At 40.4% G+C, this 27,347-nt stretch overlaps 2 protein-coding genes across 2 annotated transcripts in view; both read left to right on the top strand.

Annotated features, from left to right (window-relative positions):
* The first annotated feature begins 7,407 nt into the window (after positions 1–7,407).
* On the top strand, positions 7,408–27,163 carry LOC146522950 (myelin-oligodendrocyte glycoprotein-like). Its single transcript, XM_085142723.1, has 7 exons — positions 7,408–7,639; positions 14,627–14,679; positions 20,231–20,590; positions 20,725–20,808; positions 20,893–20,999; positions 21,078–26,455; positions 26,488–27,163. The coding sequence occupies exons 2-6, from the start codon at positions 14,631–14,633 to the stop codon at positions 21,114–21,116; spliced, it is 639 nt and encodes a 212-aa protein (XP_084998849.1). The 5' UTR covers positions 7,408–7,639; positions 14,627–14,630; the 3' UTR covers positions 21,117–26,455; positions 26,488–27,163.
* The window catches only part of LOC146522936 (uncharacterized), a 138,896-nt gene continuing 119,125 nt past the window's right edge, over positions 7,577–27,347 (top strand). The window contains exons 1-3 of the mRNA XM_085142399.1: positions 7,577–7,639; positions 14,627–14,679; positions 14,999–15,103. Of these exons, the coding sequence (XP_084998525.1) occupies positions 15,016–15,103 (88 nt within the window). The 5' untranslated portion in view covers positions 7,577–7,639; positions 14,627–14,679; positions 14,999–15,015. The remainder of the gene's footprint in view (positions 7,640–14,626; positions 14,680–14,998; positions 15,104–27,347) is intronic.

Raw genomic sequence — 27,347 nt, 5'->3', positions numbered from 1 at the left:
ACTTCTCAAAACGTAATGCTGTCTCTGTTTTTGATGCATATCCTATGCCAAGAGTGGATGAATTGATTGAGCGCTTGGGTAATGCTAAGTACCTCACAACACTCGACCTTTGTAAAGGTTATTGGCAAGTCCCCCTAACAGAGTCCTCAAGGGATTTAACTACATTCAGGGTTCCCAGCGGACTTTATCGTTTCAGAACTATGCCTTTCGGACTACATGGAGCTCCAGCCACGTTCCAGAGGCTGGTGGACTTGGTTCTGAAAGGAGCTGATGGCTATGCAGCAGCGTATATTGACGACATTGTGGTATTCAGCGAGACATGGGAGGACCATGTGAAACATCTGGCTGATGTCCTGCAACGCATCAGAACAGCTGGACTAGTCATCAACCCTGGAAAGTGTCACATTGCACAGACCGAGGTGGAGTACCTGGGATACGTCATTGGGGGTGGGGTCATCCGCCCTCAGGTGAGTAAGGTCGAGAACCTTGCCTCTTGTCCTCCTCCCACTACAAAGAAAAAGTTGAGATCCTTCCTGGGTTTAGCTGGCTGGTATCGTCGTTTCATCCCCAATTTCTCTACCAGATCAGCTATTCTTAGTGATTTAACTCGCAAATCATGCCCCAACAAAATTAAATGGACTCCAGAGTGTGAGGCTGCATTCATGGATTTGAAAAACTGTTTGTGTAATGAGCCTGTGTTGCAGTGTCCGGACTTTACGTGCCCATTTATTGTACAGACTGATGCTTCAGGAGTTGGGCTGGGAGCTGTGTTGCTGCAAGGTGATGGAGAGGACCAAAGACCTGTGCAGTACATAAGCCGTAAGCTCTTCCCCAGAGAAATGAAGTATTCCACAATTGAAAAAGAAGCTTTGGCAATAAAATGGGCTTTGGACACTCTGAAATACTATCTACTGGGAGGTGAATTTGTGCTTGAAACCGATCATCGAGCTTTGCAGTGGATGAGCAGAATGAGAGACACCAACGCAAGAATCACGAGGTGGTATCTTTCACTGCAGCCATATTGTTTTAAGATTCAGTATAGAGCAGGGAAAAAGAATGTTGTGGCAGACTTCCTTTCCCGTTCCTATGAAGAGTAACGGACTTAAGGGGGGGGGAATGTGACAAAGTGGCTAGGAGAGAAGTCATTTGCCATTTGTCACTTGTGTATGTTGTTATTCTGTGTTCTGTTATCTTATAGTTTATCATAATGCTTTAATGTAAACACAGCACATGTAGCCTTGGCTCTACATACTATCCCGGGTCTGTTTGTAGTAGCATTGGTTATATTCATTTCATCTGTGCAAATGTACTTAAAGCTAAATGTCACTTCGTCATTAATTGATTTGAATCTTTCATTTGTGTATGTAGTTTGGTTATACTTACCATTGTGTGTTCCTCTGGACAGGTCCTATGTGTGAAACGGGTATGTGGGAATGGCCGCCCCAGTACTTCCTGATTTTATAGGATATGATGTCACTGATCATGTCAATTGGGTGTAACCAAATTTAGGGGTGTTTCTTTTGTGTAAAATTGTTTATTTCATTTAAAATAACCTCATAAGTCTGTAAGTGAAGAGATTGACTTTTCAAACTGTTTAGTTGGGTGAATGAGTTTGTTAAGTGGAAAAATTATTTTATTTCTGTTTCTTTGGACTAGGCTGTGTTATTTAATCTACCCTGTTTTTCCAATGGTGGAGGTTAATGAGATCCAGGTGTGAGCAGAATTTTATATAAAGCAGGTGAGATTTTGACTGGGAGGTTCTTATGTTTTGTGAAATAATTGTTGGAAGGCGACGCCAGAAAATAAAGGATACTTAAAAGAAACTTGAACCGTCTGCAGATGCTGTCTTCCTATCACCTTCCATGCTGCTTATGTCACGCTACTTCACATGGAGGCTTAATGTCAATAAACATCAACCATTAAAAAACGATGATTATCTGAAAATGTGTTGTGTCTTTGTGTCCTGATATCTAAGGAATTTACAGCTATCTGTGATAGATACCTTATTCTTTCCAACTTAATAGCAACATTTAAAACATACAAAAGTCATGAAAGCACAAAAATAACTAAATTTCTTTTTTGAAAGAAAGAAAATTAGGTTTATCTTTAGAAAATATATATTTATGTATTATAAAGGACTTCAAGTATTGAATCTGAAGAAACCAAGAAAATCCCCTCACACATTCAAGCAGAGCTAAAAGCTTCAGAAACTGCTGACTAAGATGAATGTGCACGTGTTTCATCTCAGATTAATCTGTAGCTGCTCAGAGATACTCATTCAGTTTTCTGGCATCTGTGATGATGTCATCCTGCCGTGTCACCTGGAGCCCTTGTTTGATGTCCAGGGTCTGACGGTGGAGTGGTCCAAACCCGACCTGAAGCCCGACCCGTCGGACCGGCTGAGCCGAGTGGAGTACGTTCACCTGTACAGGGACAGGCAGGAGGTCCCCGTCATGAAGATGGCCTCATACTTCAGGAGGACGGAGCTGTTCATGGACGACATGAAACACGGGAACATTTCACTGAAGATCCTGAACCGCTCACCGCTGACCCATTTTCACTCTGTGACACGCGCTGAAAATCGTGTCACATCTGCCAGCGTTTCCCAGTAGTTCAGAGATGTACAGATACGCAGAGGGAGATGTTGCAGCTGACTCTGTGACCTTCGTAAAAAACCACCAGGTAGTCTGCCTTTTCTTTCTGTCTTGTGAAAGAATGAGTCTTTCTAAAGAGCTCGCTGAACACCAACATCTCTGACACATTAGCACTAAGAGAACACTGAATGACCTGGTGGTTTTTGTCCATAAAACTACTCATCTAAGATTACCACAAAGAAAAAGATCTCTCAGCAAAATTATGCAACATTTTAGGCACTACTGCCCCGATCAAATCAGTAAACTGAGATTTTTTATTCTCAACATGAACTACTGTTACAGAAACAGACATGGACTACATGTCCCACACAACAACTCAATGTCCACTATGTGAATGAGCCAAACACATGCCTGCTCCTCTCATTAACTGAGATAAACTGCTGGCATATTTGTTTTACATCTATACTGTCCAGTGTCTCCTGGTGGACATACAGCAGCATTGTTTAATCTCATTTGAGTCATTGTTGACCTTAGTCATGTTTTTAGTCTTCTGAGAGCACTGAAGCTTCTTCCAGCCTCAGTACATGCGTTTTATCCTCAGATTAAAATTATTATTCTTATGTACACACACATGTAGAGTGTACAGTGTAAAAACCTTTTGTCAGGAATCAAATAAAGAAAACAGGATGTTCCTGCAGGTGGGGGATGTCGATCTACTGTAACAGCTGTGCTTGTTGTGTTTCCGTGCAAATAGCCTGTCAAACGTTCCATCTTTCCATAAATAAAGAAATACATGAGGATCAGCTATTCTGTTTTTTTTCTTGTTTTTATTTCAAATGGATCATTTTGTCATTGGATTCATTGTTTATCAGCTGGTCGATCTTGTAAATGTCCCTGATATCTTTTTGAGCTCCTGCCTTGAAATGTTTAAAACCCTTTAAATATGTCATCGGTTTGAGCGCACAGATGTGGTTGAAAAGCTTCAGCAGGGCTGGATCTACTTTGCCAAACCCGGGTGGGTAACTTGGGTGGGACATGATCAGCTGAGTTATAAACTGCAGGTTGCTGGTTTGAGTCTGTATTGAGATGATGACGTATCTCACATAATAATAAGAAAAACAATCACTTTTACTAAACTCATTAAAATACTGATTTGTTACAGTTCACACATTGCAGCACAATGAAGGTTCTTTGAAGCTGAGGAACAGCTGGAATCAACATCTGCACATAGCACACATTTGAGGGATGGTGCTGTTACATTGTTCACGGAAAATCAAAGCAAGATGTCAACAGGTAATAAGAAGAAAAACACACTAAGGAATGCTGAAAACCTCAAATGACCCGAAAGAAGATCAGCAGCATGATACAATTCAGAGCACAGATAAACAGGTAACCAGGTTTAATCTCCCTCAGATTGTTGTAACAATCTTTTGGTGGTGAGCACCTTAAATCAAACAAGTTAAGAATTATATGTCGCCTCAAATTCATTCAGCTATCAGCTATCTACCGTCAGCCTGAGCCATGACTCTACAATTCACATTGACACATTTTTTAATCTCTTACTCTACAAAAATACTTTATATATAGATTACTCAATTGTGAATATAACACTGTTATGTTCAGAGAGCAGACACAGTGATGACAGTTTTATGTTCATGAAACACACTTATGTGGATTTGAGTCCAGCTGTTGTGTAACATGTGAACTGTTCTGTATTGCAGATAAAATGAACCCTGCTGTCTCGTACACTGACATTACCGCCACACAGGAAGTGAAACCTCGTACTTTCAGAGGTAAGAACATAAAAACTCACTCAGATACTCAGTTTTATGTCTTTCAAAGCTCAGCAGAGAAGATTCAGATTCACACTTTTGCACATTTTGTGCCATTTAAGCAGCACCTTTAAATATTATTTGAGTCTAAATATAACACAGCAGGTTTATTACTGGAGAGTCTAGTTCAAAAGTCATGAACAAACTGTGTACACAATAACTATCTGCATTCTTCACTTGGAGACACTATTATGACGTAATTTCTGAAACATTATGAGCTATTTATAACTCTGTTATTTGTGGTTCATTCCTTTTTGTCACCAAAAGGAATGAACTAGGAATGAAGAAGTAACTCCTTCCTTATTTACTAAACAAAGAAAACACTGAACAAGCACCGACAGAGCTCATTCCTCTGGTCTTAGATCAGTGCTCTCTTCCAGTTGAATTTTTCCTTGCTACATTTATTTTTGTATTTCTTTAAACCTTAAGTGTCAAAAGAATCCTGTTCACTTATTTTCAGCAGTGTGTTTACTTTATTACTGGAACAGTTTTCTGGATTTATATGCGTGAATTGAGTGCTTGTGTAACACATAAAATGTTTGCAGATAAAGTGAACACAGCTGGAAACACTCAGGAAACAGAACATTAACACCAGTAACTTTAATGTAACAAGAGATATTTTAACAATGAACAGCTCTTAAACATGTTAGCAATGAATAAGTTGATCATAAAATCATTTAGGTCAGGTGATAAGTGTGTTTCATCGCTTCTTGTTTTGCAGGTTGAAGGACGCCTCTCCTGCTCCAGCCAAGCAGTGAGATGTTTAGGTGCAAACATTGGATACACTGATGTTTTAGTTATTACTGAGCCAAAGTGCTTTTTAGATTTAGCAGCTGAAATCAAGCTGATGTTGAACAAATGAAATGTTCCCAGCTGAAAATACTGTATAAAAGCAAACAGCTAAAACAGTAAATGAGAGCAGGAACACGGATTCTGCACAAAGACGTAAACACAAAGCGCGGAACCGCCGACGGATCAGAATCAGTGAGATGTCGCTACATTGTAGCCACAGCCACCCCGCACTGACAGAGGTGAGACTGCCAGACACTGGCGCCACCGGGCCCTCTGACCACCACCAGAAGGCAACGGGTGAAGTGTCTTGCCCAAGGACACAACGACCGAGACCGTCCGAGCCGGGGCTCGAACCGGCAACCTTCCGATTACAAGGCGAACTCCCAACTATTGAGCCACAATCGCCCCATTAGCACTAAGGGAACACTGAATGACCTGCTGGTTTTTGTCCATAACACTACTCATCTAAGATTACCACAAAGTAAAAGATCTCTCAGCAAAATGATGCAACATTTTAGGCACTATTGCCCCGATCAAATCAGTCAGCTGGGATTTTTTATTCTAAACATGAACTACTGTTACAGCAACAGACTTGGACTACTGGTGTCCCACACAACAACTCAATGTCCACTATGTGAAGGAGCCAAACACATGCCTTCTCCTCTCGTTAACGGAGATAAACTGCTGGCATATTTGTTTTACATCTATACTGTCCAGTCTCTCCTGGTGGACATGGCATACAGCAGCATTGTTTAATCTCATTTGAGTCATTGTTGACCTTAATCATCTTTTTAGTCTTCTGAGAGCACTGAAGTACCTTCCATCCTAAGTACATGCGTTTTATCCTCAGATTAAAATTATTATTGTGTGCTTGCTTTGCCTCACCTTTGGCCCTGGCTCTTCCCCTCTGACTGCACTAGGACATATTGCCACCTGATAAAATAACACATTGATTCGTGCCATATAAAAAGTGAGACGTGTCAATTCAGATTCTTTTTCAAATATACACTAATGAAACAATTTACATCAGCAGCCTAACAATTGTCATGATAATAAATACTAGTTAATCTACAGCACCAAATCATCAGTCAGTCACCTGTGACCTCGCCTCTTCACCTCTGTCCGAGCTACAACATGGCAGAGCTGCCTCTGTCACCTGATAAATAACAGTGAGACATTCCACATACATGCAGTCACACATGTGCTTCAAATACAGTCATGAACCACCAAGTCATCATCCAACTTCACCTGTGATCTTGTGTCACCATTACTCTCTGAGCTTTGTGTTGATTCTTCTGTCACCTGACAAATAGGACAAACATGACAATAAGAATAAACTGTGTAGCTGCTTCAGTGTTTCTGTCAATTTGTGCAGATCTTGACTCATCAGTAATGTTTGTAGGGTAAGTGCATTTTAAAAACAATTTGTGCAAACTGCACTACAAGGTGGAATATTTGCAAAATCATGATTACCTCATGATATTTTGTCTCAAAAATTAACCCTATGAATATGTCAGTGCCATTAGGATGAAATTATTGTGTCACCAACATTTTAAAGTTAGACATAATTTTAACAGCCTCTGTAAACTAATATCCTGGCTTACTCGAGGCTGCCGTTTTCTCTGACAGTTTCAATCAAAATTAGAAATGCTGCTCAGAGACTGAGAGAACTAATAGTGCTGCCTGCTGTGCAGTTAGTTTCCAAAATACTTTTTTATATCCAGGCTCTTCCTTTTTGCTGCCATCCTCCTCTCCTCCTCGCAGCGCAGGCTTGCCGCTGCTAAAACTAAACAGAGCTCCCTGAAAGGCCAATCACATTGGCCATATTTGTCACATGACGTAGGAGAACGTAATTTAACTCTTTCTGCACTGCTGGGTGAATGAGACGCTGACAGATCGTTTTTTTCTTTCTATCCGGTTTGTTTTTCTTTACTCGAAGAGATCAAATTATTGGTGGGGACAATTCAATAATCGGTGGATATTGGTGGGGACATGTCCCTTCCGTCCATGCCAAATCTACGCCCTTGGTTTAACCAATCAAATCGCAATGCGCATGAATCTCCCCACCCCCCACCACCATAACGTCAAATTGCTTGAATGTGTAAAGAGTTTAACCAATCAAATCGCAATGCGCATGAATCTCCCCACCCCCCACCACCATAACGTCAAACTGCTTGAATGTGACAAGTAGTCATTGAGCGAGTAGGAGGCAGAAGAAAAGCCGACTGTAGCTTTACAGGAAAAACACAAACGAAAAGAAATAAAAGAAGAAGAAGAAGAATCGTCATTTCACTCAGACAGCGGCTCTATATTTGTTATCATCTATTATGTGTACCTGCTGCTCAGACTCAAAGAAACCCTCTTTCATTGTTACTCTCTGGGCTTTTATCCTGTGCTTCATTGTCAGGAGTCCTGCTCAAGGTAAACGGACCCATTTATTAAACCACCTCAGCATCCGTGTGTGTTTGGATCGGCGCCGTAACTGTTACATTTTTGGAAACTTTAATGCGCCGAATTCTAATTTGCTGCTTTACTGTGTGTTAATGAAAGTGATGACAGCTATCAGTGAGTTACACTGAGAGTAGGCTTGATGATTCTCCGCTAAGTTCTGCACTCGTAATGAGTGACTTTCCTCTCACGTTTGCGCGTTAATGTAGACTTAATGTGAAGAAACGTTAAATAATCGAACATTAAAAATAAAATCCTATCTGAAAATATGGTCGTGTCCAAATTCTGTAGGTTTTGGCACTTGGCCACAGGTGGCACTGGTTGATTCAAGTCCATGTTAGTGCACAAAGTAAACTGCACGCTTTAGTTGTGCAGCAAAAATGCTGAAACCGGAAGGAACGATAATGACGACTAGAGTCTCCCGGTCGTTTACTCTTGCTGTCCTGTGAACAACATCGGCGTGGTGTTAATTGTTTGCTGTTTTCGCGATCGCGTCGCGCATGAGGATATCACCAGGTAAACTCGAAACATTTTTAAACATTTTGTTGTTCAACAGCATCAAGACTGACGGAGTGTGTTTGAGATAACTTCACAAGTGTCACAGATGACACAATTGGCGTTTTTTTTGCTGGTTTGTCGGTAGCAGCTCCTGAAACGCAAGACTGCCACACATCTGTTCGACCAACGCCAGTTGATCTAAACGCCAGTAGATCTGGAACAATGGCAAACAGAGCCTTTGGTTTGTGCCCCTCCCCCCTCTGCTCAGCACTGAGCTAAGGGGGCGGGGCGGTAGTTACACTCGCAACAGCAGTAGCAAACAAGAGCAGGGGGAGAGTATGGTAGTGATGGGATTTCCGGCTCTTTTTAGAGATTCGGCTCGGCTCACTAAAAAGAGCCGACTCTTTCGGCTCCGAACCGGCTCTTCAGGTTGTTTTGTTGCTTTAATCATTTAATCATTAACAATAATATAAAATTATGCAGAAAAGGAATTACTAATGTAAAAAAAGTGGTTTTATTTATATATGTTTATATATGGCCCCTAGAGACAAAGCACATACAAACTCTAAAGCATATACAAACTCCAAAAAGCACGTACAAACTTCAAAACACATTTCTAGCATTTACTGAACTTCCAAAACAGAGCTACCCAGATCACTTAAATTACACAATTGAAAGCATGTGTGTATTGTTTGTATATTTATAGACAAGCACTCATATTTATTCAAATAATTTAAAAAAAAAAGTTCATTTACCTGTTACTACCACACACCAAATCCGGTTGTTGATACTTCCTGGCTTGTGTAGCCACTAAGTAACAAAAGCTCAACACTGTGCCCTGCATCCTGGAGCACTTCTGTTGTCTTTTGTACGTGATTCTGAGTTTTTACGCGTTTTGGAGTTTGTACGTGCTTAGGAGTTTGTACGTGTTTTGGAGTTTGTACGTGCTTTGTCTCTAAGGGCCACCATAAATATACTTTATTTATTCACTCCACATAAAATGTAATAAATAAATCATATAATACAAAAAACAACTATTTACATTTTAAACTTTTAACTATTTAAATTTTCATCTTTTTCCTTTTAAAGGGTTAGGGTTAGGGTTACCCTAACCCTAAAAAAGGGCGAAAGAGAGGGTGAGAGAAAGAAGAAAAAAAAAAAAAACCTCACGGCTCTCAATAAGGAGCCGGCTCGCGTCGTTCACTTCAAAGAGGCGGCTCTAAGAGCCATTTCGTTCGCGAACGACCCATCACTAGAGTATGGCGTTATTTTTGTGCCACTATTCTGAGCGCACGTAAAAAAAAATTTGCAGGCGCAAGTGTTGCATTTTGAGGAGAAATTTATTTTGAGCGAAGAAAAGCTGAATTTGAGTGAACAGAATTCATTGCTGCGTGCAGAAAATGTATTTCAGTGTTTGCTATTATCCATACACACACACAATAGCAGCCCCTCTCGCTCAGTTTTTGCATTTGCGCTCGCTCGCAATGTGTTGCTTGCGCTCTCAACATTTCTGCCCGTGCGCACTCAACTCTTTCTCTACACCGTTATATTTGTGCCACAAACCAGTCAATCACAGACTTGGATGCAAAAAAAATCTGATTGGCTGTTTTGGTCTCCAATCAGCTCGAAATGACGAAATGCAATATCCCAGAATCCATTTGTCCAAAACTCAAACGAGGCAGTTGCGGAGAAACACGGTGTGGCGGAGTTTGAAATATTACTCTTTCTGGGTCACAAAATAAACTTAAGATATTTTTATGCCAGAATGGTGCTGCGTAAACTTCAAATATCTGCTCGATTTATCAAGACATCACATATTTGCATAAGTGCTCTAATGTTTTCGGAGATGCCTGTTTATTATGATTATTATTTTGCTAACTATCAAACTTGCTGGGGAAATGATTGAAATGCACTGAGTGTGATGCAGTATGGCAGCACTATTATGGAATATCCTGTGAACTTAACATTACGTAGCAGTGATATGAGTTCATTTACTCAAGTAAAAGCTTTAAACATTAGCCTGATACATAACTAGCCAACTTTAGGCTTTCTGGTTAACCCTCTGGGGTCAACGGACCCAGAGTCTCCATTTCAACTTGGGTTGAACGTGCGGACTTCAAGCTGTATACCAGTTTTAAATTGTGTTGATAGGCCACGTAAAACCGATGTTTTTTGTTTTTTTCTGAATAAAACAGTGGGTTTACTCCGGGAAGAAACGGTTAAAACGCCGTTTTCTAAGGAGAGCGCTAGCAAACACGCTTTGCTTGTGAGTGAAAAAAGAAAAAGAAAAAGCACTCCTTCCCTATTGGTGGAAAAATGTACTATGTCGACCAATCAAAAAATGATATGGCAACATGTGGCATCTGGTTGTTTGGGAAGTTTTAGGAGTGAGCAAAAGAGAGAGTTTTGATACGTGAGAGTAGGGCTGGGTATCGTCACCTATTTCTAGAATGATTCAATTCCGATTCACAAGGTCCCGAATCGATTCGATCCACGATTCGATTTAATTCGATTGATTCAATTCGATTTGAATCTGGGAAATTTTGACAGTCAGATATATTATAATTCAGATCAGTACATTTACATATTTTTGTATCTATAAAAAGGAAGCTGACACACGCAAGACTTTATCAAAGGTGTGAGCATCACAGCAGATGCCTTTGTGTCAAAGTAGCTGAAGATAAAACACAGAAAAACATGAAGGTGATTTTCCTGGCCTGGGATTTTATAAAAAATATTCTGCAGTACATCAAAAACGAAAAAAGAAAACCATTAATCAACACATGAACATTACCTCTGAAGTTACAGCTGTTTTATTAGAGACATGGCTAAGCGTTTTGCATTTTGCATAATTTTAAAAAGTTTAAATTTGTTCAATATTGAACGGCAGAAATGAGGTTTTCTTTTCGGAAGTGTATATAAAACCGACAGCGCTGTAAACAACCGTAGACTTGTGCGTAACAAGCAAGTGAATAATGAAGAAAACAGTACAGAGAGAGAGAGAGAGCTGTGCATGAAGTGTGATTTTATTGTGTGGTGGAAGCAAAACAGCAAAAGTCAGAGGGAATTCATGACGATGTTTATGTGAAGCGTAGTTTGGATCTTCTTTTGCTGCTGGTTAGGTCAGTATAGTTTGGAGAGAGATAAAACTAACAACTTTAGGATCAGCGCAAAAAGGGAACACAAAGCGCGGACCCGCCGACAGATCAGAATCAGAGAGCTGTCAGCTTTCAGCCCCGACTGTGAGAAAGGCGACATCTCACTGATTCTGATCCGTGGGTCCGGGCTGTGTGTTTATGTCTTTGTGCAGAATCCGTGTTCCTGCTCGCTGTCTTAGCTGTTTGGTGGTTGTTGAAATTTTGTGAGATTTCACCAGAGATTCTGGCATTTTGGGCAAAATAAATTTATATTAAAAAATCGATTCAGGATTTTAATGAATCGATTTTACGTTATCCAAGCAAGAATTGATTTTAATCGATAAATCGATTATAAAAACCCACCCCTACGTGAGAGATTTGTGACGTTTACCATGTTTGGAGTCTCAAGTTAGTGTGTTGTCGTGTGTAGTTAGTGTGTGGTGTAGTAGTCGTTTTGTTTTGTGTCAGTTCTACTAGTTAGTGATGGGTGTTCGCGAACGAAATGGCTCTTAGAGCCGGATCTTTGACGTGAACGACGCGAGCGACGCGAGCTGGCTCCTTATCGTGATCCGTCACGTTTTTTTGTTTTTTTTTTGTTTTTTTTTTTCTTTCTCTCAGCCTCTCTCTCGCACTTTTTTTCTGCTTCACTCAGCACGCGAGCCTTGTGCTTTACGCTGGGCAGAGGGGGAGGGGCGGTAGTTACACTCAGTAGCACAGGAACAGAGCCAGAGAGAGAGCCAGGGACAACAACGTCACATTAGAAAGGTATAGTAATCATCCACAACTATTTTCAGTTGCAGATGATAAAGGATTCAGAAAGTTTATTCATGCGGGCCCATATGACAGAGAATATGCATGTTCTTTTTGTTTTCATATTTTAATTTATATTTAATTGTGTTGTGGTTTGCAGTGTTTTGTGTTGTTTCACTTTAAATTTGTTTAAAAGGAAAAAGATGAAAATTTAAATAGTTAAAAGTTGAAATGTGAATAGTTGATTTTTGTATTATATGATTTATTTATTACATTTTATGTGGAGTGAATAAATAAAAGTATATTTACGGTGGCCCCTAGAGAGAAAGCACATACAAACTTCAAATCACGTACGAACTCTGAAGCACGTACAAACTCAAAAACACGTAAAAACACGTACAAACTCCAAAACACGTACAAACTCCAAAACACGTAAAAACTCCAAAACACGTACGAACTCTGAAGCACGTAAAAACCCTGAAGCACGTACAAACTCCAAAACATGTAAAAACTCCGAAGCACGTAAAAACTCAGAATCACGTACAAAAGACAACAGAAGTGCTCCAGGATGCTGGGCGCAGTGTTGAGCTTTTGTTACCTAGTGGCTACACAAGCCAGCAAGTACCAACGACCGGATTTGGTGTGTGGTAGTAACAGGTAAATGAACATTGTTTTTAAATTATTTGAATATATATGAGTGCCTGTGTATAAATACACAAACAATACACACATGCTTTCAATTGTGTAATTTAAGTGATCTAGGTAGCTCTGCTTTGGAAGTTCAGTTCATGCTAGAAATGTGTTTTGTCTCTAGGGGCCACCACATATATTTATATATAAACATATATAAATAAAACCACTTTTTTTACGTTAGTAATTCATTTTGTGCATAATTTTATATTATTGTTAATAATAAATTAATTAAAGCAACAAAACAACCTGAAGAGCCGGTTCGGAGCCAAAAGAGCCGGATCTTTTTAGTGAGCCGAACCGAAAGAGCCGGATCTTTAAAAAGAGCCGGAAATCCCATCACTACTACTAGTCAACGTCACAGTTGCTGACTTAAAGCCACCAAAGGCAGATTGCAGTGTAAACGCTGAGTGACACACCTGCTGTCTCATCTGTGTTATAGTGAACACAAACTATTTTTTGGAGTTGCATAAATAATTTGTGCGCCTTCTTATTTGATGCAGAGCACCATATTGTTCTGTAAATGGTTTGAAATGGTTATATGAAAAACGCCTGAGGCCTTGGCTGCATTTTTAGGTAAATAGTACCATATAACTTTGTTGTTTGCAAAACTTGTGCATATTTTTTAAAAATGTACAATTTCTATTTGCATTGCAAGTTATGAAAATGATTTGTTAAACATGCTTGTGGTTTTTACAGTCAAACATATCACTTTCTACTCGTATTTTAAATTTTGTCTGAATTTAGATAAATTGTGCTGATACAATATGTCAAAATGAGAAAATAACAGATTGGCAAGATAAACCGTTTTTAAAGGTGAAACATAGAGGCCAAATCAAAAGTAGTCAAAAATGGCCAACTATACCCTGAACCCCAGAGGGTTAGAGGCTAAAAGCAAAGTTGTCACCAAGTACTGTTTATATTTGTGTGTATTGCTGCAGCTTTTTTAAGTATTAGTTTGGTGCAGTTGGGTGAAATAATGGTAATATGAGTGATCCATATGGTCACAAAGAATAGCCACTTGTTTCTGTGCTACCAAAGTTCCCCAGCTTTCATTCAATTCAGTGTGTTTATTGTCAGCACCGACACATTAAACTACTTAAACATTATAAATATCTTCAAGCTCACACTGAGGCCTGTGGGGCACTATCAGCCACTGAGACAGTACACACATTTATATGTGTATTTGTATATGAATATTTCATACTTTAGGCTGCCTGTTTATTTAAGGGAGATGAACAAAATACATTGGAATTGTACATAATAACATCACAGATGATAAATTCAATAGATTTTAAGTAGATGCTTGTGCATTCTTAAAGTCTTATATGTTGAATTGAACTATGTGATCTGTTCAAAGCCTCCCAGTCAGTGCTGTTTTCCATGCCTGTCTGACTGTACATGATGTTATTAGCACAAACACTTTAAAAGTGATCATTTAGGACTTCAGCAATAATACAGACAGCAATGTAGTTAGCAATAAAACAGTTTTATTGGGAATTAACTTAAAAAACAAACAAACAAGCATCTGTCTCCTATTTTTGTCACACAGGAAAGAAGCATCAATATCTGATGAGAAGACTTATTTCTTTTTTTTTGGGGGGGGGGGGGGGTTCAACAGGAAATGAATATCTCTAACAAGTTGATTTGTTCACGTTTTCACGTCTTCATTTTTAAGTGAAATGTGCATTTTGAGTTTATACACTATGTATATAAGGTGACCGTTTCCTTTTGCAGTATTTTTGTGTGGTGCGTTTTTCTATGTCTTAACAAAAGGGGAACAAAGGTGTTTAAGTTCACCTAGGATGATTTGTTTTAATTTTCACATGGTCTTACAGAGGTGATGCGAATTGAAACATGCATTCTTTTTTTGACCCTGAAAAAGGCGTATGAACCCTGTCCTGTGCTCTGCTTTGTCCGTCTGGACTCCTGTACAAGGTAAGCGGATGTTTCCAGCTTCCAGCTGCATGTTAGTGTAGATTACACTGAATTTTAATCACAAACTGGGGGATGTGAAAAGCTGAATTGACTATTAAAAGCTGTGCTGTGTTGTCTGTCACTAACAGTGGTGACAGCTGTCTGTGAGTTACTTTAAACCCGGAAGAAGCTTAAATCGGACTGCAAGCACACAGTCCTCTCCTGTTTGTCTCCTGCTTTACTTCTGCAGACTGACACAGATGCACATTTATAACTGTGTACTGTGGCTGTGTGGTTGGACATTTGCGTGGCATGTTTTTATTATTTCTTTCTTCTTTAGAGTACCAGAGTCTCTGAATGCCTCCCCGTCAAAGCTGGTTGCTACCGACCCTCCATGGAGGGGTTTCTCTTTGGATTTTCATCCTCTGCTTCAGTTTCATTAAAGGTAAATAAAGGTGTTACTTTGACTTCATTTTGTATTTAACTGGTAAGTAATGCTGAGAGATATTTTTCCAGTATTATTTTCTAATGTTCACATGGAATTTATTAACCATCCACTTTTCAAAACAACCAAGGAGACACTGTCTGTTAACAGCTAAGATAAGGTGCAGTTAGTGAGGCTGCAGCATCACACACAGGGCAATGTCACTTCCCAGTTGCACTAAAGAGTTCACAATAGGACCACTAGATGTCAGCAAACACCTCATAACTATGTTAAACACTGCAGTAGTTTTTGTTTCTCCTGCAGGACAATCCTGAAACTGTTTCAGAGTCTCTGTGTTTCCAAACTGAGCTGATAAATGTTTAAAGCACATGTGTCAAAGTCAAGGCCCGCGGACCACATCCGGCCCGGCATACATTTATATCCGGCCCGCGAGATCATTTTATATAGATGTATTATTATTGTTATGCATTGGCCCGGCGATATGAGGCGCTAATAATATACAAACTACAGATCCCATAATGCAGTGCTGCAGCCTCCTTGCTGAACGCTAGGTTAACTGGGAACATTCCCGCGTCAATCAAGTCAAACTTCTGTTATTGTGAAGCTAGCCGCGGACAATGGTGGAGAGAAAAGTTGATTCTGAAAGCAGAGCCTTTCAGCGCCAGTGGGTGACGGAATATATATTTACAGACATTGCTGCTATACCCGTGTGTCTTATTAGTGGAGCTAATGTGGCTGTAATTAAGGAATTTAATTTAAGACGGCACTACGGCTACGTTCACACTGCAGGCGAAAGCGCATCAAATCCGACTTTTTTGACCCTATGCGACCCATATCCGATCATGCTATGACAGTGTGAACGGCACAAATCCGATATTTTCCAAATCCGATCTGGGTCACTTTCGTATGTGGTGCTGAATCCGATACATATCTGATGTTTTAGAAAGCGACTGCTGTGTGAATGGTCAAGTCGCATTAAATCCGTATTTTACGTCACTGACACAAGACAGATGCCACTTATCAGCGCCGGACAAGACATCGTGAACGCTTCCTGGCCATCCGGTGAAACTGCTGGGAAGACAGCGTTGGAGAAACGTGAACATTTTATTTGTACTGTATAATCTGCAGATTCTGACAGAAATCTGCAACTATCCTTTGAAGCACCGCTCCTCTAAAACAGCAATAAGGATCATTATTAGGCCATGTAAATAACAAAATAACTTAAAGCAAAAATTGGGAAACGTAAAGTCCGAAGTCTTTATATTAAGGGCCATCAGTCAAACAATACTGTTTGCTCTGGGTCTAAACAGCGCGTTGTGTGTGAAGTCTTCTTTTGCGCATGCGGGCCGCTTTGAGCGTTCACAGTGAGCGTGTTTGCTGTCGAATTTTAGTTGTAGTGTGAACAAGCAGACAAAAACATCGGATTTGATCAAAAAATCGGAATTGAGCATTAAGACCTGCAGTGTGAACGTAGCCTACGAGACCAAACGTCAGGATAAGCTGAAAAAGCTAAATGCAGAGCAGAAACTACAGGAAGTAGAAGAGCTACAGAAGAATCTGACATTTCAGCAGACTTTTTTCACCAGAGCAAAATCACAAAGTGAAGCTGTTGTGAAAGCAAGTTTTATTGTAGCAGAGGAGCTAAATCAGCCCAGTACCACTCTGAAGAGCTGCATGATGAAGGTGCGCGACGTCTTGTGTCCAGACAAAATGCAGATATTGGCAAATGTGAGCTTGAGCAGAAATACGATTGCTGATCGGGTTTGTGAGATGACCACTGATTTAAGAACAGAGTTGTGTGAAAGAAACAAAAACTTTATTGCATACTCTCTTGCTGTGGATGAAAGTACAGACATGATGGACATTGCACAGCTGGCCATCTTCATCCTTGGAGAGGAAATACTGAACATTAAATCGATGCACAACGACAGGAAAATACATTTTTTAAAACGTATGTCAAAGTGTAACCGACGTGAAACTGTCCTGGGACAAACTTGGACTTACAACAGATGGAGCGCCGGTGTTGTGCGGTGAAAAAAAGTGAACCAGTCAGCAAGATGCGAGTAAAGATGCAGGAGGAGAACTGTAACTGTGAGTTAACAGCATATCACTGCATCACACACCAAGAGACGCTGTGTGGTAAAGTCCTAAAAATGGAGCATGTAATGAGCACCGTAACGCAGACCGTACATTTTATCTGAGCTAAAAGTTTAAATCACCGTCAATTTCAGTCTTTTATGTGGGAAATAAATTCAGAGTTTGCCGACATTCCTCATCATACAGAAGTCCGCTGGCTGAGTTGGGGAAAAATTCTCAATCGAGTTTTTGAGCTCATCAAGGAAATCTGTCAGTTCATGGACATGGCATGTATGATGAGGTGAAGGCATTTCAAGTGAAGCTGTCACAAATGCACCAGTGCAACCTGCCTCACTTTCCCTGTTGCCAAGTAATGTTGAACCAAGTCAGCGGACTTTGCTGAACTGCACCTGTGCAGATTCAGATGGAGCTGCAGTGTAATGATACACTCAGGGGAAAGTACGGCACAGTTTATTAGTTCCATTCCTGAAGCAATGCCCAGCTCCGTCTACATGCGGCTCCAACCTTGTGTTTGCTTTCATTTACTTTTTCTGGGGGTTTTGGCAGCATGTTCATATTTCTAACTTGCATAATTTTGACAGGATATATTTTTATGAAGAGCAAAATATTTAAAGTTAAAGTTTACTTTTTTAAGTTTATTTAATCTGGAATAATATTCCTCTCTGTTTTTATTTATATTTATGTTTAAAAAACATTGTTTTAGTGTGTTCAATAAATGTTTATCTTGTTTGGCCCGCGACCTAAAGTGTGCCTTGAGTTTTGGCCCCCTGTGCAATTGAGTTTGACACCCCTGGTTTAAAGTAACATCTGTGTTATTAGTTGATGGAAATAATGGGTTTACATTAAACTTTAAGTAACTTCTCAGTTTGTTTAATCAGATTTTGTTGAATTTTAATTTGAATTCAAAGAACAAAATCAAAATAAATGAAGTCAGTTGAAGCTGTCACAGTCTGTCAGGGACTGAATCTGGACTTTTAGAGAGGCTGAAATACAGAAACTGATCTCAGAACAATGAGACACAACACTAGTTTTATTTAGTTGATCTTGTTTTAATAAGTAACTAATAATGAACTCTATTAATGGCACGGCCTTAATAAAGGCGTCCTGCAGCACAGCTCTCTGATGGTTTCATTATTTCCTTCATGCTGAGGAAAAATCATTGTTTCCATGTTTGTCACAGCAGAACTTCATCAGATTGTTGTTGTTGATTCTGTAGTTTGTAGATGTGTGTTTGATCTTTGTGAACAAATCAACCAACACAGCAGTGATTTTTGTCAGCGTTGTCTTTGACTCACTGTGAAAGGAGTTCTGATGTTGTATAAAGTTGTGAGTGTGTCTGCTCCTCTCTGTCTCCTCAACAGGATCATTTGTAGTCAATGTGACACAGAGCTCCTATCAGGCAGAGGCGAACCACAACATCACACTGGAGTGGACGTTCACCACCAAACCTGACATGTCCATCTCAGCACTGAAGATCCTCTGTAGCCTGATAACTGATCAAAAATACTGGACTCTGTATTTTCTTCATGATGGTGTCGAGTTCTCAGAGGATGAAAAGTTTTCAGGACGAGTCCAAAGTGACAAAAACGCCCTCAGAGAAGGACGAATCAGACTCCAGCTGTCCAGACTCAGGACTGAGGACTCGGGTCTGTACCTGTGTGAGGTGGACACAGGTTATGGCCGCGGCTACAACAGCTGCAGAGTCACCGTCTCTGGTAAGACGATTCATTTATACACATGTGATCACTGTGAGCTGTTAACGTTAATCATGGTTCAAACCTGAGATAAAATTGGTGTGTATAATTGTTACAGGCTTTCAAAATGATGAACTCAAATCTTTAGTTTCCACTTTCATAACAACGTCTTTATAAATATCCTGTTTGATTGATGGAGTTTCAGACACCAGCAGCTGTAGCCCCACCTTCACTTTCTCAAGTCCATGAACTGGATCTCCTTCACTGTCACTGTTCTAGAGCTGATGTTTCATTTTTGGAGCATTTTTAATAGAATTACCAGAAAAACAATGTAGTTAGAAAATTACATCCATAAACTGCATCACAACAACAACAACAACAACAACAACAGTTTAAGCACTGTGTGTGTGTCTGCGTACGTGACTTCCTGCCGGTCATAAAAGAAATCTCCTCACCCAAGCTAAACCAAATTCCTTTAGAGCGCATACAAAACAGAGTTAACAAACTGCAAACACTGAGACCCCCACCCTGGTATCCTCTGGGGAATTTCCACTCAACATTAACCTCTCTTTGTCTCACTTTCACAGTTCAAACTGGGGGAGGGTCTCCTAGAAATCTACTCCTAAGTTTATGACACACTCAGGCCTTTATTACATCCAGGGCAGTGTCAGTGTCTCTACAATAATTCTACATCCTATCTAACACATTTCTATACACTAAAATAAGCTACGCATATCTTCAAGCTCAACTGTGGAGTGGCTCTCCTCCTGAGATGTCTTTTTGGATTTTGGAACAAACAACTTTGCATAGACTGTTTCTGCACTCATGCACTTTTCTACACGCTGATTATGCTGACTATACACACACACATTAGACTGTGTGAACATGAATCAGTGAAAACACAGCAGTTTGTGTGATGGTTGACTTAAATCAGCTTGTTTACTTTGAGTGTAAAACTTACTGAGGTTGAGTCACATGAACTATTATTATGAATAAATACTTGTGTTGTTTCTTAGAACTTGGATGAGCATCAGTCTGATCAGTTTGTGTTGTTAAACTTTAATAAACATGTTATTGCTTGATAAAGTTTTATTATAGTGAAATAAAATGTTAGACATTCAGGACCACAGACGGCACACACAAGGGTCAGTTAGCCTGTAACAGAACAACAAACAGCACGTCTGAAATTTTGTAGCGTATATTAAGAAAGACTTTAGTAACAGCACAGAGGCCAGTGAGGCTGTTCATGATCTCCAGGTCTTTGGTGTGTAACTCGACAGGGGTCTGAGGATGTTCTGTGGGAGTTCAGGAGGTTTAATTTTTTGTCTGTTTCCAGGTGATGTTCTGGTGATTGGTTCAAATCTTCCAATCATCGCTGCTCCGGGTGATGATGTCATTCTGCCGTGTCACCTGGAGCCCATGTTCAATGTCCAGGGTCTGACGGTGGAGTGGTCCAAACCCGACCTGAAGCCCGACCCAGATGAGTATGTTCACCTATACAGACATGGAAAGGAGGTCCCCGACATGAAGATGGCCTCGTACTTCAGGAGGACGGAGCTGTTCATGGACGACATGAAACACGGGAACATTTCACTGAAGATCCTGAACGTGTCGGAGGAAGACAACGGCAGATACAGATGTTTCATCCCCAAGCTGCAGAGCAGAGTCAAGTCTGCAATCGTTGAACTTGTAGTCGGTCAGAAGATTTGTTCAATCCAAACTGAACTTTCAGACTTGGAATCATGCTTTGTGTATTATTTTAACTCATTTCCAAACTTTCAGTCTCATTTTATCAGCTTATTATAACTCTAGTGTTTATGGTCTTTTTAGATCCAAATTTTGCTAAAACCTCCACGACGGAGACGCCACTGCACTTCCAAACTCCAGATCCTCAGGACACGACTCCAGCAAACGGTGAGAAGTCAAAATTTTCTCTGTGTCACTTGTGTTTGGGTGAAATTTTTTGTCCATTTGTAGTAACCTTGTTTATTTCTGCAGGTCGATCCAGGGTCTCTGTGGTCGCCGTTGTCATCACCTTCATGTCGGTTCTGGTTGTCGTCGCTTTTTCTGCATATTTCTCTCGCTTCCTTCATCAGAAATTAAATGTAAGTAAGAAACAAATAAAACACAAACATGTTGTTGCTTCCTGTTAGACTGACTCATTATTCAATTTCTTTCAACAGAAGCTTTCAGAAGGCAAAACGACCCAAAGCCAAGTATAACTATTCCACGTGCCTTGCTAACGTTGGTGTTAATGGAGCTGAGACCATTTGAGATTTATCTTTCCTGGATCTTCACAGTCAGGTTGGAAATTTAAACCAGCAGCCACAGGGAGACACTCGGGCCAAGCAGCACTGAGGTCATAATAAGGGCAGTGGATTTTTTTAATGGAGCTCATTTTCAAAGAAAAAGAACATTTAAGGATTTAAGGACTTCCTAGTCTTGGATACCCTTTAATGCAAGACTGAAGAAAACTTCCTCTGCTCAACATGTAGAAGGATGAAGATCATATTTATTTTTATCGATTTGTATTAACTTGAAGACTTAAAATTCTAACTTATTAAAGTTTTACACCTTACTGGTTAAGGACAAAGTAATTCATCCTAAAAGCTACTAGTGATGGACAAATTAACCCTTTAAGACCTACCATAGAACCAAGTCCGCCAGAGCTTATATTATATTTTTACATGCTGTGGAGCCATTTTTGGGAGCATTTCAAGTTGCTATACATCAATACAACCATTACAGCCTAGATTTTAATAATATGTAGGAATTAAGTGCATAGTGATTACATAAATTGCAAAAAAGTGCGATAAACTACAAAAAAATTTAAAATCGTTTTTGTTTTTTTAACATATATTTCTAGTTAGAGAAATTTAAGAGGCTTATCCCTCAAAACTGTAAATACAAAAAAGTTGCACAAAATAGTTTCCCACCACAGGAAATTTAGTTTGAGTGCCTTCATAGTTTTATTTTTGAAATACACCAATTTTTATACACTGCAGGAAAAACGAAAATAAATATTATAGTGCAAATTTGCAAAAAAGCAGCATATGCATCAAAATAAACTATTTCCAGCAGTGCAATATGAGTCCTAAGCATCCCAGAAACGATACAGAAAGTCATAAAGTCAAACATAACTTTTAAAAACACCAGTATAGGCTCATTGAGGCCCGGACCGTAAAAAACTACATTTCCGCGAAAATGACGTCACTTCCGGTTTCGGGCAGGTCATGGCGGACATGCGATAGTTCGCGCTGACGTCTAATCCAATGTAGGAAGTGTTACAAACAGCTGATCGGATCGGCAAAGCGTGTTTCTGGAATATTATGTTTTTGTTGCTGCAAGCGCTTTTTATGCAGTTTTTGCAAAGCTATATGTGGAAGGAAACTGTGACTTAGGACAAGCTGATGGCATAAGATGTAAGTACAACTCCTCCGGTTTCATATGCAAAAAAAAATATTGCGCTAGCTCACGTGGTTGCAGAGCTACCGGGATTTAAAAATAGTTACGCAAAACAGAGCGTGCCCGCTCCTACCGGTTTTAAAGGGTTAAAAGAGGAAGTCTTCCCTGATATTGATTTGCTGCTTTATTTAGAGAGTTTTATTGGACATTTCCAGCTCAGTGTGTTGGAAAAAGATTTTTCTATCAGTGTGGATCTTGGAGATGCAGAAGATTGTAAAAACATCAACAGGATTTGATGTAACCATAAAGTTTGGAAACCACATTCAGGACTTTTTTTTCTTCATGTTTACCAAATCAGTTTAATGCAAGTCTGAATCAAAACAGGTCAGTTATCGAGAAAGTGTTTACTTACAAAGGCTGTCCTGGATGACATCATGTAACTGATTTTCACACAAGACTTTGTTTTTAAACTAATTTATCAAATTTAGCTTGAAATTAGCTGGTGGGCAGATCTCTACCGACAGAGTCAATGCATTTCTTAAGCTGATACAGAGCTCCAGTTTATGTAAGAAAAACTAGAAGTGTCTATATTTTTTCATTTTAAGTTACAAAATGAAGATACAAACAGATTCTGATTTAAATTTTTGTTGCAGTTATCAGTGATAATTTTGTTAACCAATAATTTTTGTCAGGTACATTTGATCTACCTCTGGTAAACGACACGGCTAGCTCCCATTCTCCTTGTTTCTCATGAAAATGCAACAAAATATCAGCGCTTATAGAAGAGTAGAGCAGACATGTGGACACGTTGATGCCAAGGAAAAGCAGACGCTTTGTGAACCGTGTGGGGCAACTCTCACACAAGCAGCACTTTATATGTTAGACAGTCAACTTTAGACTCAAACATTTTAGCTGCTTACTCAAAATGACTAAAACTACATCAAAATTTTCTTTCAAAATTAACGATGACTGAGAGACAAATGCCTAGCTGTCTGTGAAGGTTCTCAGTCATCCAGGTCATCGTAGTCAAAGGAGCTTGCAAAGAAAAGCGTCTGGACTTCTTTAAGTTACTTGAAGACGTTTCACCTCTCATCCGAGAGGCTTCTTCAGTTCTAAGGTCAAATGGTGGAGAGTCCCAGATATAAACCTGGTGGGAGTGTCCCCCCACAGAGGGACAAAAGGACCCCCTGATGATCCTCTAATCGCCTGAGCCAAGGTGTGGAACTGGGTGTGGGTCCCAATCAGCCAGAGTTTCGGGTGAGCTCATTGTGAAACCTGGCCCCACCTTATCATGCGAATTCCTGAGGTCAGATGGCCCAGGGTGTGAGTGGGCGTTAAGGCGTCTGGGAAGGGATCTCAAAACTGGATTATAGATGGCAGAGAGTTGGTGTCGTAAACCACCGCCTCTGTTCAAAGATGGTCGCTCACAGTGGACATAGATGGCTTCTTTCACTCCTCTTTCAAACCATCTGTCCTCTCTGTCCAAAATGTGAACATTAGCATCCTCGAAGGAGTGTCCTCTATCCTTAAGATGCAGGTGGACAGCTGAGTCTTGTCCTGTGGAGGTGGCTCTTCTGTGTTGTGCCATGCGCTTGTGAAGTGGCTGTTTGGTCTCTCCAATGTAGAGGTCTGGGCATTCCTCACTGCACTGTACGGCATACACCACATTGTTAAGTCTGTGTTTTGGCGTTTTGTCTTTCGGGTGAACCAGTTTTTGTCTGAGTGTGTTGCTGGGTCTGAAGTACACCGGGATGTCATGCTTGGAGAAAACCCTCCTGAGTTTCTCTGATACACCGGCTACATAGGGGATGACAATGTTGTTGCGTCTGTCCTTCTTATCCTCCCTCGCTGGTGTCTGATCTTCTTTTCTGTGCCTCTTTGCTGACTTTAAAAATGCCCATTTAGGATAGCCGCACGTTTTAAGTGCTTCCTTTACATGTGTGTGTTCCTTCTTTTTCCCTTCAAGCTTAGAGGGAACATGTTCTGCCCGGTGGTGTAGGGTCCTAATTACTCCAAGTTTGTGTTCCAGAGGGTGATGGGAGTCAAACAGGAGGTACTGGTCTGTGTGTGTGGGCTTCCGGTAAACTTCGATGTTGAGGTTGCCATTCTCTTCAATGTGCACAGCGCAGTCCAGGAAAGGCAAACAGTCGTCCTTTGTGTCTCCCCTGGTGAACTTGATGTTTTTATCCACAGCGTTGATGTGCGCAGTGAAGGATTCCACTTCTTGTGTCTTGATTTTGACCCAGGTGTCGTCTACATATCTGTACCAGTGGCTGGGTACTCTTCCTTTGAAAGAGCCAAGAGCCTTCCTTTCCACTTCCTCCATGTAAAGGTTGGCTACAATAGGTGACACGGGGGAGCCCATGGCACAGCCATGTTTTTGTCTGTAATAGCCTTCGTTGTATTTGAAATATGTAGTGGTGAGGCAGAGGTCTAACAGTGTGCAAATCTGATCGGGTGTGAAGTTGGTCCTGTCTTCCAAGGAGCTGTCTTCTTGTAGTCGTTTTCTGACAGTCTCCACGGCCTCCGTGGTGGGTATGCAAGTGAAGAGAGAGACTACATCAAAGGACACCATGGTTTCATCTGGATCCAGGGTAAGTTTCTGGACCTTGTCGGTGAAGTCGGTGGAGTTCTTGATGTGGTGTGGGGTGTTCCCCACGAGAGGAGCAAGGATGGTAGCAAGGTGTTTTGCAATGTTATAAGTGGCTGAGTTTATGCTACTGACTATGGGTCTGAGTGGGACAGCTTCCTTGTGGATTTTTGGAAGTCCGTAAATGCAGGGTATGGCATCCCCTGGGTAAAGGCGGTGATAAGTAAGGCGGTCAATGATTTTGTCCTTTTCCAAGTCTTGAAGGCAAGCTCTAACTTTCTTTTTGTAGCTGCTTGTGGGGTCTCGCTTTAAGGCTTCGTAGGTATTGTTGTCACTGAGGAGAGTAGTGATCTTTGTATGGTAATCTGTAGTGTTTAGGACCACGGTGCATCTTCCCTTATCAGCTGGTAAAACAGTGATGTTGTGGTCTTTGCTCAGGGAAGCGACGGCCTTCTTTTCCTGTATTGTGAGGTTGGACGGAGGGACTTTGGCACTGGAGAGGGTGGCTGAGACTTTCATCCTGATTTGCTCTGCTTCTGTCTGTGATAATTTATTAATCCGTATGGCAGATTCTGTGGCTGTGATGAGGTCCACTATGGGCAACTGTTGTGGAGAAATGGCAAAATTGAGTCCTTTGGCTAATACTCTCTTTTCAGGTTCAGTGAGATTCCTGTCTGAAAAGTTCTTAACCCATTTCTCCTGACTGTCTTCAGGTGTTTCTTCTACGGGTTGTGTAGGTTCAGATTCAGAATGAGGAGTGTGTGTTTTTGAAAGCAAGGTGTGAAATTTCCTGCGTTGTCTTTCTTTTCCTTTCGAGTGTTGGGCCCGCTGAGCCTTGTCCACAAACTTGTAAACCTCTTCTAAGATTGGAGAAGGTAGAAGGGTTTCCAGTTCCTGCAGAGTCTGGCTGATCTTGATCTGGAGGGCATCTATAGTGAAATGGACCTGTCTTATCCTTTCACTTAAAAGGTGATTTTGCGCTCTCTGTAGAATCAAGTCTGCTCTGTATCCACTGACAGTGGATCCAAGGCGCAGGCTCTTAGGAACAACTCTGGTTTGTCTGCATCTTAGGTTGAAACGGAGATGGTTCCTATAATCCGCTAGTTTCCTTGATTCCCTTTCATACTCCCGCACCAGTTGAAGGGTGTTCCTCCCAAAATGTACGGCAATATGTCTGTGAAGGTTCTCAGTCATCCAGGTCATCGTAGTCAAAGGAGCTTGCAAAGAAAAGCGTCTGGACTTCTTTAAGTTACTTGAAGTTACTTGCCTAGCTGTTACTTCATTCCTCTTTAACTGATGACCTCCGACAGATCCTTCACTGACTAATCTTATAACCACTCCCTGAACACCAAACACCTGCAGGCAGGGCACCAAAATGTTGTTTGTGCTGGTTGTTGTTTATTGCTGCTTTTATAGTTTATAGCGGTTATTTTGTATTAAGAGTCACAATGTAGCTCCATGTACCTGCTCTCTGCATTATAAGCTCAAACATACCCAGCAAACATCCTGAGAGCCTCTCTCAGGTCAAAACTGACCATAGTACGATTGTTTCAGTCAACGAATTCTGTTTTTTGTTTTTTTTTTTTTAAACATGTCAGCCTGTCACAAGTATTGTCAATCAGTCAGTCAACAGTAGCATCAGAAACAGGCTCAGAAGTTTGTGTGTTCAATTCATGGTTTAGGCTTCATTGGACCAATTTTTTTGTATATTTTGTTTTGTTATAATTGATTAAGAAAGAGTAGAACACAATTTTAGGACACAAAATTTCTTATCGTAGAAAGCAACAACATCCAGGCCACTGATGTGCATTTTAGATCGAGGGCCACATACAGCCAACTGGAACAGGTCAGAATGGAGCCTTTGCTGGGCCGATTCTCGACCCGGGGCCTTATGTTTGACTCCCCTGATCTAGGCAATGTTAAAGAGTAGATCAAGATGATGTCTGTAATGTCTACAACTTAGTTCAAATTTAAGTTTGGAACATTTTTTTCTAACCAGGATAAAAAACACAAACAAAAAACAAGTTATTCAACATCAAAATGTTTGCTGGGTAGGTGAATATTTACAAAAAAAGGCTTTTATCTGCCTTTTATTATTTTTGCTTATTTTAATTTGTGTTTTTCGTTTCCTGTTTTAGCACTTTATTAACTGCACCTTACATGTATTTCAGCTCATTTGTCGTTAAGGCTTGACTTTCATTTTCTTTTGCTTTTGTGTAGAAACTTTGTACAAATGTTCCAGTTCTAATTAAAAATGTTGCACGCCTCATCAAACTGGTCATACTTCATTACCACTGTTGTCTTATGTGTTTCACAACTGAAAGAGCCACTGCTGCTGCACTGAATTAAAGTTGTGTGTCTTTGTGTTCTTTGTGCATCTGTTCTGTTGTGTACAGATGGATACTGGGAATGTTCACAGTTTTGAAGATTTTATATAAAGTTTATTCTCAGATGGATT

Source organism: Neolamprologus multifasciatus, chromosome 3 (genome assembly GCF_963576455.1).
Source record: "Neolamprologus multifasciatus chromosome 3, fNeoMul1.2, whole genome shotgun sequence".
Lineage (NCBI taxonomy): Eukaryota > Metazoa > Chordata > Actinopteri > Cichliformes > Cichlidae > Neolamprologus > Neolamprologus multifasciatus.
This window is presented reverse-complemented; position numbering and strand designations above follow the sequence as displayed.

Coding starts and splice junctions, on each gene's coding strand:
- LOC146522950 (XM_085142723.1), top strand. CDS start 14,631: ATGAACCCTGTCCTGTGCTCTGCTTTGTCCGTCTGGACTCCTGTACAA. Junction 20,809..20,892: donor GGACACGACTCCAGCAAACG/GTGAGAAGTCAA, acceptor TTATTTCTGCAG/GTCGATCCAGGGTCTCTGTG. Junction 21,000..21,077: donor TCCTTCATCAGAAATTAAAT/GTAAGTAAGAAA, acceptor TTCTTTCAACAG/AAGCTTTCAGAAGGCAAAAC.